We start from the raw sequence: 14,455 nt of genomic DNA on the forward strand, positions 1-14,455 counted from the left end.
AGTATTTAGAAAAAGCCCAAATGAGGGCCCCACCACCTCTTTCTCTCTCTCTCTCTCTCTCTCTCTCTCTGTGGCAGCAGGAAGCAGCTTGGCTCCTACACAATAGGACACATCAAACAGCTAAGGGCCTTCTCTCTCTCTCTCTCTCTCTCTCTCTCTCTCTCTCTCTCTCTCTCTCAGAGATGCCAGCCCAGCCAATCAAAACAGGGCATACAAAAAGCACAAACAGAACTAGCCAAACAGGACATTCCAGCTGCTGGGTGCAGTGGATTCCTCAACACAGTCAGAGAGGAGAGAGCCCTGAGAGGCAACAGGAAACACACTACTGTTACTTACTTACTTACGTTACTTACAACACACACACACGTACGTCCAGGAGCATACACATTTACATAGGGGTTGGCAATATGAATGTATTTAATTCCTTATTAACTACATCACATTACTTCTAGCCTCTGACTGATGATACCATATCATCATCTTCTCATCCCGGCTTATGCGTTCAACACCTAATTATGAGCACCGATGAGTAATTAACCTCCCACATACAGTCTCTGAACACCACGTGGAAAGACCATTTTCATGGTCTGGGCCATACACTGCGTCTGTAAAAAGACTGCAGATATCCACCTCTTCAGAGTTTCTTCTGAAGTCAAGTGAATCAATCACGAGTTTTGTTTGAGGAACTCCATTACTCCAGACAATGCCTCACAGCGCAGTGCTGAGGGGCTTTCTAACCTTGACCTTGGCCCTGCTGAATGCCTTTCTAGTCAGTGCCATTGTGTACAGCCATAATGTCTGTGTCAGCAATGAGTGCACCTTAAAGGAGTATAAATCTCTCATTAGAGGAAGTCTCCACAATCAATGCCTACGAATCCAGTACATGAGATCTATTTTTATTCATTCATCACCACCAGTGTGTTTGTGGACTGTGGGAGAAAACTGGAACACCCAGAGGAAACACATGCTGACACGGGGAGAGCACACCAAACACAGAGACGGTGACCCAAAGTAGGACCCTGGAGCTGCGTCACAGCAACACTTCCTATTAGAAAAACCTCAACTAGCATCACAATGTTACATTTTAGCTACGTTACACACCCATAATATCATTTATTTGTTCCCACACACACTCAATCACATCTCTGTGTTCATTGAAAAATTAAAAGATATGATAAAACACATATTTAAATATTTTGAGGTATGTATTTGCCACAATTTAAAATTAAAGCTCATTAAAGTAAATTAAAGTATTTACTCATGTGAAGACGCACACAAACACACGCTGGCCCCTCTGCTGAGAACAAGCTCAGGTAGGAGTGTGTGTGGGAATGTGTGTGTGTGCAGTAGAGCGTTTCTTCCTGCAGACGTGACACCACAACTTAGGTGTGATCTGACACACAGACCGCAGCGGGTGAGAGAGAGGGAGGTGTGAAACGGAGGTGAAGATTTTGACCTGATCACTTTGCTCTGCTGGTGGAAGAGGAGAGAAAAAAAAAAGAAGAACATCGCCCTTTAGGACTTTTCAATCACATCAGCAGTGTGCAAATCTCTGACGCATCGGCAGGACTACAGTTCTGTAGCAAAACAAAAAAACACAACAACAGATTTTACAGAAAACTATTTACTGAAATGCAAATACAGTTTGATTCTTCAGGAACTTCTTCTACTTCATCGTGGATTTCTATCATGATTCAACTGAGTCACAGAACTACAAGGAATAAATCAATAAATCAAGATCCCTTGTATCATAAAATCACGAATTTCACCCGGGTTCATCATCTAATAGATGGGTTCAACACATTCTGCTCTGTAAACAATACAGTGTTAATATAAGGGGCCTTGTCGCTGTTTTTTTTTTGGGGCAAATGTTCCAAGCGTTCATGGAAATCCCACAAAACATTTCAATAGATATCCTACAAATTATGTATCGTTTCTGAGTGCTATTTAAACTCGGGGTCTTGACTGACAGGTGGGCTGTGGTGCTAGGACAAATGGGTTGCAGGGAAGCTGCTTCAGGGCGTATTTTGTCTTTTGAAGAGAGTTTAGTGAAGCACTTAAGTTAGTAATGTGTAAAAAGTACAGTCTTTGAGAGTTGTGTGAAATGACAACAGAAGGAAGAGCTTCTAGACCTCACTTACTGCCTGTCATTCAAAAAATATTGAAAAAATACCCCTGTTCTTTAGCTTGGTAAGCTTCCAGAGATTATTGGGCAGCAAGCAAAATTAACAGAGTATAGAGAAGTAAACATTTTAAATCATACCAGTCTAGTGTTGTCACTCTTAACATAACGTCCTACTCTCACAGACCCCAAACCACCACAATCCTACTGTATTCTAAGCATAACCCATTGTAGCATGTATGTTCATTCTAGATTACATTAAGCAAACTTCTAATCCTTATTAAATGGCTCTATATATTGGTCTTGATATTTATCTATGTTCTGAATAATGCCTAGGTGCTTATTTCTATAAATTTTACAATAATTAGCTTTCACTGTTATTATTTTGGGTATTAAAAATGTACTGACACCATCTGATTATTGTTCAATACTAGGGTGACCTGATCTGAGATGGTGAAAAAGAGGGGGGGACAGTGATGAGGCTGCCGTTGTATACTTAGCTGAACCTATGTGTGCTTTTAGGTCCTTTACACCTTTATTTGCTACACAAAACATGGGAATTTCTTTTTTAATTCATCCGAGAGCTTACATTTACATTGTAAAGCTGCTCAAGATGAGGGTAGGTACATGAGCTTTGCCTGACGTAAACAAGGACTACACTACTGACGTGCAGACTGACCAATTAAATGTTTACAGAGAAGGTTATCGACCAATAACGGTAGCTCTACAGTCAGACCGTCCAATCAGAAGATTTTAGGCTACTTCACCACGCCCCCTTCTCACTCAAGTGAACCAATCGGAGTAGGGGAGGGCGGGACTAGTTTGTGAACGAAACTTCTCGAAGGTCTGTGTAAGCTCTAGAAAAACAAAATCCATTTTTTTTAAGTCTAAAAAAGAGGACATGTCCGGGTAAAAGAGGACACCTGATCACCCTACTCAAAACAAAATGAAAACAAGTTCCAAGCTACTGGATAAAAAAAAACAAAAAAACATAAATAGCAATGGGAAGCCACCATTAAAAATATATATATAAATAATTAATCTAAAACATCAATCTACTGAAATGTCTGAAATTTTTTATAATCGCCCAAAGATTCCTTAAAAAAATATTACAAAGTTGTCACAGATAAATGACCATCTAAAGAGCCATTTTAAGACTTTAAGACACATCAAGCTGGAGGTGATTGATGTGAAGCGGCAGAAAGCCATGCCCTGGAGCTGAACTTGAAGGTGAGAAAATAAGAAACCAGCAATGCTTGCATTTGATCTATTCTCCTCTCACTTTCTTTCAACCCCACTACTTCTCTGACACACATAGGTTTGATTACGCTTGAGCTGGCTCTCACTTACTCATTCACACACACACACTTAAAACTCTCAATCACTTTCCCACACACACACACACACACACACCTGAGCAGGTCGGGTGCAGACAGCTTGTCAGTCATTATGTCAGACCGGCCCCAGTAACACTAGTGAAAGCCCCACACACATACTGAGAAATATTTGGAATGGTTTCCCTCGGAATGTCTTGGCGTGTTTGAGGAATGTCTCTCTGCAGTTCCCCTCTCTCGCCCCCCTTGCCTCTGCTTCTTTTCTCTCATAAACTCCCTCCTGTTTTCCTTTCCCTCTATTTCTCGCCTTATAGGTTGGAGTGGGGGTTGGGGGGAGGGGGGGGGGCGGTTGTTCTCGAGACCGCAGTGCCTCAAAGGCCTGGCTATGGTTTCACATTTGAGAAAAACTCAGATTTTCTCATAGAGCAATGTTCAACGTTCACATCACATCTTGCAAAAAGGGGAAAATATGTAAGAGGGAAGTATGGCAAAGAAAAGGAACTAAACTGTTATTGATATGCTGAGAGAAGCATGCAGGCTCTCACATGGACACACACACACACACACACATAACCATTACTGTAATATGCAAACACCAACTGTGAGTGGAATGATTCATTTCTCAAGTATGTGATGAATTAACATTGACTAAAAGGCCAATAGCACTGCTTTTTAAATAATAATAATAATAAAACAATATACACAACTATGAATTCAATGATTCTTATAAGCCTTCACTTGTAGACCTTGAAAAGGTTCCCACAGCCATATCACGCCGTTCCATTCCAGTGCAGACTCATGAGACTCATTCCAGTTTCTCTTTCCATTTCCTGTGATGCTAAATCTGGATCACAATACGCAGAAAAAATTAAGCATTACAGAGGTGAAGTGACCCTCGGTTTTAAGTCAATATCATCTAAACGTCCATCAGTGTTGCTATAGTTATCCCGAATCAGACCTGTTCAGACTTGCTGAGAGCTGTTGATGACACTACAACCTCAAGCTCTCTCCCAATTAGCCCCTGTACTGAGATTTATTAAAGATCTAAAATGGTGCACCATTTCCATTCACTTAGGTTTCATTGAACTTTCCGGTTTTTGGTTAAAATAATGAATATAAGTGGTGCTAGGCCCACTATCAGCACCATATTCCAACCCCCAACAGAACACCTTTTATCCTACAATTATCCACTTATTTATTAATATCTAATAGTGCATTATTAATACATAATTTTGATGGATCTTAGGCCAATGATGAATGGCTGATCAGAGATCTGTGCAGCTAAGATTTAGTAATGTATTTTAAAATATCACATGGCCCACTGCAACTGTGATACGCAGAAATGTATGACCATATGGTATTTCATTCCCAACACACACACACACACACACACACACACACACACACACACACACACACACACACACACACACACACACACACCCCAGTGTAAGATGCCACTGAAGTGGAACTTCAGTGTTGCCCCTGTCTTTTCACATTCTGCCCATGTTCTCAGCCTGCTGCCTCTTTTGTAGATCAAAGCCTGAACCAAAATCCTTCTTTTAAAACACACTCGCTCCCTCTTTCTCTTCCTCTCGCACTCCATCTTCTCACGCCGTTTCAGTTCCTGTCCAACCCCCCCCCCAACAGAGATCGTGGGAACCTTAGTGCCACCGAGCTGTCTGAGGCGGTGGCCATGGCTATCTGTCCCATCTCTACACTTCTAAAAACAGACGGCAGACATCTGATGCTGGACAAGGAAGTCAGCGTCTATGAGTTGCCGTGCATCCAGAGGCACGCAAAACGGCGCCGCAGAGAAATCACACGGAAAAAACTCAAACCCCAGCACATAAATACAACTCTTCTCAAAATTGAAAAACAGGAGACATGGCATGGGATCCCGAATAAGAGCGAGTCCGACTGTCTGAAACAATGTCACGCACATTCAGCGGTCAGGGAGGCACATGATGTCAGTGTAATAAAATGACATGCTGAATTAGAACATACAGAACTGCTGTTAAAAAAACCAAAAACATGGCTTTCAGTGGAATGCAGAAAATAATGAATTTGTGTGCTAGCATAGCAGGCAAGTGCAGAGAGTTAGAAATATAGGAAGTCCCACTCAGGGCAAGTGAGGATATACACACACACACACACACACAGGATATAAACGGGAATTATGTAAATAATTAATAAAATGTAACTTGTAACACTTCATGATTATGCAATTTTGTTGTGATAGTAGACATTACAGTTTCACACATAACACACAACACAAAATAATACACGCTGTGTACAGAAATGTATATATTTACAGGTTTGTTATTCAGGGTAGAGTCATCGCTGGTGGCAATACATTTGTTTTTTAATCAATCTTAAAGATAGAGTTTGTCTGAAAACACGGAGGTAAGCACCACACGGAAACATAGCCATTAATGCTGCTCTCTCTCTCTGCATTAATGCGAGAGAGAGAGAGAGAGAGAGAGACAGAGAGAAAGAGTGTGTGAAAGTGAGAAAGAGGGGGAGAGAGAAAGAGAAAAAGTGAGAGAAAGGGAGGGAGAGCGAGAGAGGGGGAGAGCGAGAAAGAGAGAGAGAAAGAGACAAAAGAGAGAGAGAGGAAGAGAGGGAGAGCGAGAAAGAGAGAAAGATAAAGAGAGTGTGAAAGTGTGAGAGAAAGACAGAGAAAGTGTGTGAAGTGAGAGTGAGAGAAAGAGTGTAAAAGTAAGAGAGAGCGTGGAGAGAATGAGAGAGAGAGAAGGAGAGAAAAAAGAGAGAGAGAAAGAGAGAGAGAGAGAGGGGGGGGGGAAGAGAGAGGGAGAGAGAGAAAGAGGGAGGGAGAGAGAGAAAGAGGGAGGGAGAGAGAGAGAGTGTGTGAAAGTGAGAGAGAGAGAGAGAGAGAGAGAGAGAGAGAGAGAGAGAGAGAACGAGAACCTTTGTGTCCTTCAGTAGTTAAGCAGACTGTCAGCAGCAGAAAAGGTGAACAGGGCAAGAGCTTAAAAAAAAAATCAGTGTGCAGGTAGCAGCTAACTCCCAGAAATTACATTAAAAATCACTTTTTAACAGAGAATCAATATCTGAGTCATTGAAGCAGCGTCGGTTTCAGTACATATCTCCTTTTACTGACCATTGATATTGTCAAAGTACTGTAATGATCTAGTATGCGTCACAATTAAATTACAGCCACATACCACAATTCCCCGATGCTTTACAGCGACATCATCAATTAAATACACTTTTTAAAAAGATTATTAGATAGATTTTAAATCTGGTAAAATTATATTACCATTGGCAAAAACACAAGAAAAGGGACTGTGTCCGTCTTAAGATAAACGATATTGTTTCTGGCATTGACTCTGCTGACAATAACTACTTATCTAAAGTTATATTACCATCCAAGCTTATTACATAACAAGGATACACTAACAAACCCAGCAGCAGGGAGCAGAGAAACAAAGCCTGAGAAATAAGGAGAGAAGGACAGAAACAGAGACACAGGGATTATAGTGGGGCCATCGCTAGAGGGGTTAATGATTGGTGATGGGTATCAATGGGCCACACAGGGGGCTCAGGCTTTAGAATTTCGAGCGAGTGAAGGAATGCCTCTCTTTCTCTGCCTAGCCGGGACAGCCACAGGAAAGACAACCAGCCACTGGTCATCAAAGCACTACAATCAGATAACAAAAGGGTTAACTTTGCCTGGGTGGGCTTCCACATACCAGCCCTGGGGTGTACCTCCAATCCCCCCCACCCTCCCCCACTTTTCTTCCAAACTCCTCCATTCAGCTCCTCTAAGGTCTTTTCTCTATTTCTCCCCCTCTGCCGTGTCCAGAGTGCATTCTTTCGCTCACCTTCGCGTACCGGTCCGTCCATCACAGCCTAGCAGATATTCCTCTCTTCCATACAGACCATAAAAGGAAGAAACAAAAGCCCTGTTGCGTCAGAAGTGTGTACATTTGGTTTTAATGCGCTGCGCACACGCACTAACAGCATTACAGCAGGCCCCAAATGTGGTGGACAGGAGGCCTGGGAGCCAAATGGAGGAAGGAGAAATGACCACCCGCTCAGGAGAGGTAGGTGGTCAGACTCGACATATGGGGCATATGGGACATATGGGCTTGGGCTGCGCAGTTTCCAGAAACTTCTGCTGTTGCCTTTCCTCCGAAATGTCCTCTGTAGAGTTACATATCTGTAAGGTTTGCAGAAATATTGGTCCCAGTGGGTCAAGGACCACCCAGTTTCATCAATGAAACACACACACATTTACTTAAATGATTAAAAACTTTTGAACGTGCGAAATCCAGTTAAAACAATGTAGCATCAAGTTCTATGTGACCATTCTCATTTCTTTATTTCTAAATTAAGTATAACGTCATGAAATCCACCACATTTTCATATATACACCTCACAGCAGTTGAACCTCACCCACCCAGGCAGAAGTTATAAGGAGTCTTTGAGTTTTAACGCTTTACAAACAAAACAGTACAGAGCAACCAAATTAAGCAGAACCCAATGTTCTACCACAGCAGGTTACCAAGCAGGTTAATGTGGCACATAGACACGAAGCCACAGAGTAAACAAGATACGGTCTAAAAGAACAAGGGTCAAAATGACTGATCTCATTTAAAGGAAAAGATTAAACGTATATTGGAAAGACGTATTATGAAATGTATTCAAACACACCTTTTCCTTGTCTACAGTATGTGCTCTGGCACCTGACCGTGATCAGACAGACTGTCTGCACCAGAGGAACACAAGCAGAATCAGCGCCCTGATGAACAGCAGATACGCTACACAAGTGATGAATCAGTGAGTTATCTCCTGTCATCTCTTTTTTACAACTCCGACACTTCGTCTATCCCTCAGCCTCAATCGCTCCCTGCATCTCCCCACCTGTCGGCTTTGAAGAGCTGCCACAGGCCTCTCCACTGCTCTCTAAATAACCCCACTGGAGTCTCTCTTTAAAACGATTTCCTGGGTCACAACACTTTTTCTTTCTATCTCTCAGTCTTTACACTTCTCTCTCGTCAGCCCATATCTCCTAAATCTTTCTTACAATTTAGACTAGAGGTCAAGCGTCTGGAACACATTTCAACACAAACCAGACTGTATTTAAATTGACTTCCTTTCTTCCTCTGACCTAGATTCTCTCTAAAACTGGTTTATTATTTAGTCTTTTTTCACCTGCTATCTAAAACGTGCTACTGCTCAATAGCTGCGAAACGTTCCTCATGTTTTTGATGAGGTCCTCAGCTTGGTTAGGCATATATCTTCCTTGATCAAAAGCAGCTTTTTTCACTTCCGCAAAATAAAGTCATTCTTGTCACCAAGTGACATTGAAAAGGTGATTCATGCATTTATTTAATCTCAGTTGGATTCCTGTAACTCACTGTTGCTTGAAGCCAGCCTTTCTTCATTAGCACGTACAGTTGGTACAAAACACTGCGGCTTGCCTTCTCACTGGTTCAAAAAGTAAGATCACATTACACAACACTAGCATCTTAAATGCTAAGCACCAGCGATATGAAAGTGTCAAACAAATAAATACAGTGGAGTTTGAGTTCCTAACTTGTGTTTATTGATAGTCAGAAAACATGTTATTTCTTACTAATTCAAGGAATAAGGTTTAAAAGACCGTTGGTCCCCCCCCCCCCCCACTCCTCTGTAACATGGAGGTAAACAGGGTAAGGACACTCACTTCGCCTGTTTTAGTTGGTGTTAGTTAACGTTAGCTTGACTCGCTAAACTCGGTGTCTCAGATTATACTCGGCTACGTAGCTGCATTACGGAGGTTTATAGTGTCGGATGAATTCGAGTTCGACTTCGATCATATTTACAAGAATAACGGTACCTCTACATTTGAGTTTAGCTTATTGCTAGGCTATTGTCATGAATAATGTTGGTTATTTAGCTAGATACTGTCATAACAGTCGGTCATAACGGTGTTTTACCGCGGCGTTGTTCAGCTGTTGTCCACCAGTGACGTCACGGTGGCGTTCAAGAATTTCTGTAGCGAGCTGGGGTTTTTCCGTCAATTTAATAAAATTGTCAGTTTTAAAGCAAATTAAGCTGCTATTTTCATTTTAATTCATACTTATATATGTCAGTAACTACAATGTGAAATATTCATGGAGGTCCATTAAGTGGTGCTTAGCCTTTAACATGGGCTTCCAATTCAACCCAGAACCTAATTTAAAGTTTTACTGTAGGTTTTTAATGCTTTAAATGGGATGGCTCCTGATTATATAGCTGAAGTATTTCAGTAGTATACAACACCAATGACCTTGAGATCTGCTGACCAGCTTTTCTTAAATGACCCCCGAGCTAAGAAAAAGCTAAAAGGGTGATGAGTGTTTTCAGTGGCTGCTCCAAGGATCTGGAACAAACTCTCTATTGACATCCATCGTGCTCCCTCTCTATTAGTCTCTAAACTAAAATCTCATCTACATCATTTGGCTTTTGAAAATGGCTGATTATGGAGTTTCAAGCAAGTGCTTTCTTAATGTCTTTCACATTTGTTTTTAAATATATTCTTGGCTGTGTAAAGCACTTTGGTTGCTTTTAAATGTGCAATAGACATAAATGTTTTACCAGAAGTTTGAGTTTTTGACCTTGCTTTTAAATTTCAAATGTGATATGGGTTTTTAAATCAAATACAATTCTTAGAAAATAGATAACTGAGACTAATAAACAATCTGTATTTTTGAAGCCAGCTGTTTGGTGTTAAAATGTACAAAATTTCTACACACTGTCTAAAACACATCAAGCTTTTTTCAAGCTTGAATGTGCCTTGAGCAGCAACTGCCCAATTCTACGCATGTGGTAAACTTATAATTCGCTAAAGCTCCACAGAATTAACAGGGAAATTGAAACTAGGTCATCACAAGTGCCTCGAAATACACAAGGATTCAAGTCAACTGGGATTTAATAGACAAACTCTCAAGGTTCACTATTATTCAATTCAGGTATTTTCGGTATAAATCAAAACAAAAAAAAAAAGCCAAACACAAAGCCACAAATGGACTGGATGAACTATAATACATCCATTTTATAGATTTTTAAAAAGCCTGAGAAAATATTTGCCTCACCATGAGCACCTACTTCATCAAATAGTACTACAATAGATTATGATCAATTGTATCATTGCAAAATGAGTGTAACTGAACTGCCAGAAATCAATGCATCTCCATAAGCCATTCTCCTCACAGCCTGAAAGCAGGAGCGCCAATGGAACTCGCTTGGACGTCTTTGGCATCGTTAGGATTCAAACTGTGGTGTCCTTTTCCTCTCTTTTTCCCTTTTTGTCCCAGTAAGATTCCTCATCTCCTCCTCCTTTGTTTATGGCATACAGTTAAAGAAAAAAAAAAGCCACCATTGTTTTACTGAATACCTCAGTGGCACTTCAAACGAATGATTCACAAGAGAGGGGTCTCCAGAGCGGCGCTCTATCTCCCTCGTTTCCTTCCTGCTGACGGCCTCCTTGCTCCCCCCACGCTGATAAAACCCCACATCTCCTCCTCCACAGGCATTCATGATGTTTTGTTTTGTTTCTGGTCATTGAACCTGATAACTTTGTTTTTATTTTATTTTTTGTATTTTTTTGAAAGAGGAAGAGGAATCCTGTCTGGGTGATAACAGCATGTGGGAAACATACTTACACAAACACACACAGACACAGACACAAACTGACCTGGCATCGGCTGAATATGTCCGCAGCAGTGAGATGAACATGGAAATGTTTGAGCACGTGGACGGCCTGGTCCCGAGCTTTCTCTGAGCAGTCTAGAGTCAGACAGCGGCCCTCTGCCACCTGTGACCTCAGCTACACGACACACACACAACAAAATATCATCTATTAAGGTCTCTCGGTGTTGCTTCCTAAACATTAATGTGGTCCACAATTAAATGTGTGGAATAGACCAACAAAATATAGTTTTCTCTGTATAATCTGTTACATTCATATCATTCGCTCAACTAAAATATATAACACTCAAGTATCCTTACACTTTGGTATGGTTGTCCAGACGTGAGGATGATACGACCTTCTGTCCGGGCTAACTGTATATATATGAGAGAGAGAGAGAGAGAGAGAGAGAGAGAGAGAGAGAGAGAGAGAGAAAGAAAGAAAGAAAGAAAGAAAGAAAGAAAGAAAGAAAGAAAGAAAGAAAGAAAGAAAGAAAGAAAGAAAGAAAGAAAGAAAGAAAGAAAGAAAGAAAGAAAGAAAGAAAGAAAGAAAGAAAGAAAGAAAGAAAGAAAGAAAGAAAGAAAGAAAGAGAGAGAGAGAGAGAGAGAGAGAGAGAAAGAAAGAGAGAGAGAGAGAGAGAGAGAAAGAAAGAGAGAGAGAGAGAGAGAGAGAAAGAAAGAGAGAGAGAGAGAGAGAGAGAGAGAGAGAGAAAGAAAGAGAGAGAGAGAGAGAGAGAAAGAAAGAAAGAAAGAGAGAGAGAGAGAGAGAGAGAAAGAAAGAAAGAAAGAGAGAGAGAGAGAGAGAGAGAAAGAGGGAGACAGAAAGAAAGAAAGAAAGAAATAGAGACAGAGAGAGAAAGAAAAAGAAAGAAAGAAAGAAAAAGAAAGAGAGGGAGACAAAGAAACAGAGAGAAAGAAAAAAGAAAGAAAGGGAGACAGAGAAAGAGAGAGAGAGAAAGAAAGAGAGAGAAAAAAAGAACGAAAAAGAAAGGGAGACAGAGAAAGAGTGAGAGAGAGAAAGAAATAGAGAAAGAAAGAGAGACAGAGAGAGAAAGATAGAGAGAGAAAAAAGAAAGAAAGAAAGAAAGAAAAAAAGAGAGGGAGACAGAAAGAAAGAGAAAAAGAGAGAGAGAAAGAAAAAAGAAAGAGAGAGGTAGACAGAGAAAGAAAGAAAGAAAGAAAGAGAGACAGAGAAAGAGAGAGAGAAAGAAAGAGAGAGAGAGGGAGACAGAGAAAAAAGAAAGAAAGAAAAATGTGCAGGAGGATGTCCAGTTCAAACACCTTTTAGCAGCTTACTCCCAGAAATTACATTAAAAATCACTTTGTAAAAGAGAATCAGAGAGAATTATGCCGCAGTACATGTAGGCACAAGAATAATAAACAAATAAAGTTAAAAACAATTTTTCTTGACTTAAAGTTACTTTTTTATTCCAGTAGCCACACTACGTAAAAGTCCCCACATGTAGTACATTACAACAACACTAACAGTTCCAGTGTGTTTTCTTCAAATTTCATCCACAGCTGGGTATTTGTGGGTGTACATGCGTGGGTGTGCCTCACCTCCGCTGCTACTTTGTGGTCATCAGTGTTTTCAAGCATCAGTACATCAACGCCCAGGCAGCGCAGGAACCTCCCCAGGCCCTGCAGCATGTTGTCACACACAACTCGAAGCTCATGTGGTGTGATAGATGGTGTTCTCTGTTCACCGTTCCCTCTCACACGCTGCTGCTGATCATCTGCTAGGCCATAGCTGCTCTGACCAGCCTGTCAGTCAGACAGAAACTCCATTATCAGCATTTATACGAGTTACAAAGTGCCACAAAAACAAAGCTAACCACATCACAGGTAAATAAGGACTGGCATGAACAAGTGGACTTTATACGGACTGCTGCACCGCACCATCATGTGCAGCTGGTGTAAAAGGCTATGCGGACGAATGTAAAATGAGTATATGTTCTTAATATTCCAGTATGTATTTAAATGTTTCAAAATCAACACAGCTGAACGGGTTTTTACACCTCTAGCAAATGAACTGCTTCGCTGATGTCATTAGTTGATTATCAAGCGTGTTATAAGAGGGAAAAATGGCAAATTGGCAGAAAAGTGGTATTTGAGATCCATGTTGTGAAAGAGTTGTGAAAGCCCCTGATCCACTAGAGTATTCGGTGTCTACAATTAAATTATGCTTCCAAACAGAAACAAGCCCAATATTACGTGACCAAGCCTTTACTTCATTTCATCTGATTTAATATCGTTCTAAGCCGTGTTACTCAAGTCTTGTAAACAAAATTGCTTCAAACGGCCTTAATTTGAGCCTCTGAGACCTAAACTGCACTTAGATTTAACAACATATTCTCCAGTCATGTCTCTCTTTGCTCAGCTCAAATCGCACCCTTCTCCCTCAAATCAGCTGCTTTTTATATCCTGTTTTATTACAGTAACCATGACAGCAGAGCAATTTTTGAGTTTTCCAGCTTGTAAACTTCAGTAAAAGTGCACTGTGTGTTCTGGCTTGACCAGCTAACTGACTGACCCTTTGGCCTGTGGCCTGCTTTCTCTTGTCTTTGGTTTTCTTCTGCTCGCTCTTGACTGGCTGGGCGGAAGAGATTGAGCGGAGATCGTCCGGCAGACCGAAAGCGCTCGGGTCCTTGGACAGGGTGAGGTAGACATCCAGCAGACAGTACGCGTCAACAGCTGAAAAGAGAGAGAAAAGTGTGAGAACGGGAGCAGAGAAATCAAAGCTGTTACATTTTCTATCCTAAGAAAACCTTTTCAAAAAACTGTTTGAAAAAAGTCTGCTCCCTTTGGCATGTGTAAATAATCCATTAAAAATTAAATAACTGAAACTAATCTATGGAATACCAGGATTAATAGGACGTCATGTGTTGAAAAGTGGTAGGGACAAGGAGGAGTTGGGGGGTAAGTATAAAGCATATGACTGAGATCAGTCAGATACAAACATGTGTTTTAACTGTTGTATAATTATAAAAAAAGCTTGCACACTGTGGCTGACCTGCATAACGAAGCTGGCTGGTGCGTAGTGGACGCCGCTCCCAGTTGGACAGCTGTTCCCTTTTGTCCAGTGGTTTCCCCAGGACCTGCTGGACCAACAGACTCAGACCTTTCTCCGTTGAGCCTTCGCTCACCTCCACTGACCGAGGGCCACTGCCCCCACGCCAGCAACGCTGCAGCTAATTTAGAGGTGAAAGGTCAATATCATACAGGTTTAGAGATTAACAGAAGTTTGACAGGTCAGACCAGAGTTCTACAAACATCTGCAAATATCATATTTATAAAAATATTTCTCATAACGGGTAGG

General features: G+C 41.1%; 1 protein-coding gene across 3 annotated transcripts in view; it reads right to left on the reverse strand.

The window, feature by feature from the left end:
* exd3 (exonuclease 3'-5' domain containing 3) overlaps positions 1-14,455 on the reverse strand; it is a 47,888-nt gene that overhangs the window by 21,139 nt on the left and 12,294 nt on the right. For all 3 annotated transcript variants that reach the window (XM_066651471.1, XM_066651472.1, XM_066651470.1), the window contains 5 exons: positions 14,150-14,327; positions 13,670-13,830; positions 12,697-12,900; positions 11,458-11,511; positions 11,144-11,275 (listed from right to left, as the gene is read on the reverse strand). In XM_066651471.1, the coding sequence (XP_066507568.1) occupies positions 11,144-11,275; positions 11,458-11,511; positions 12,697-12,900; positions 13,670-13,830; positions 14,150-14,327 (729 nt within the window). The remainder of the gene's footprint in view (positions 1-11,143; positions 11,276-11,457; positions 11,512-12,696; positions 12,901-13,669; positions 13,831-14,149; positions 14,328-14,455) is intronic.

Source organism: Hoplias malabaricus, chromosome 18 (genome assembly GCF_029633855.1).
Source record: "Hoplias malabaricus isolate fHopMal1 chromosome 18, fHopMal1.hap1, whole genome shotgun sequence".
NCBI classification, from domain to species: Eukaryota; Metazoa; Chordata; class Actinopteri; order Characiformes; family Erythrinidae; genus Hoplias; species Hoplias malabaricus.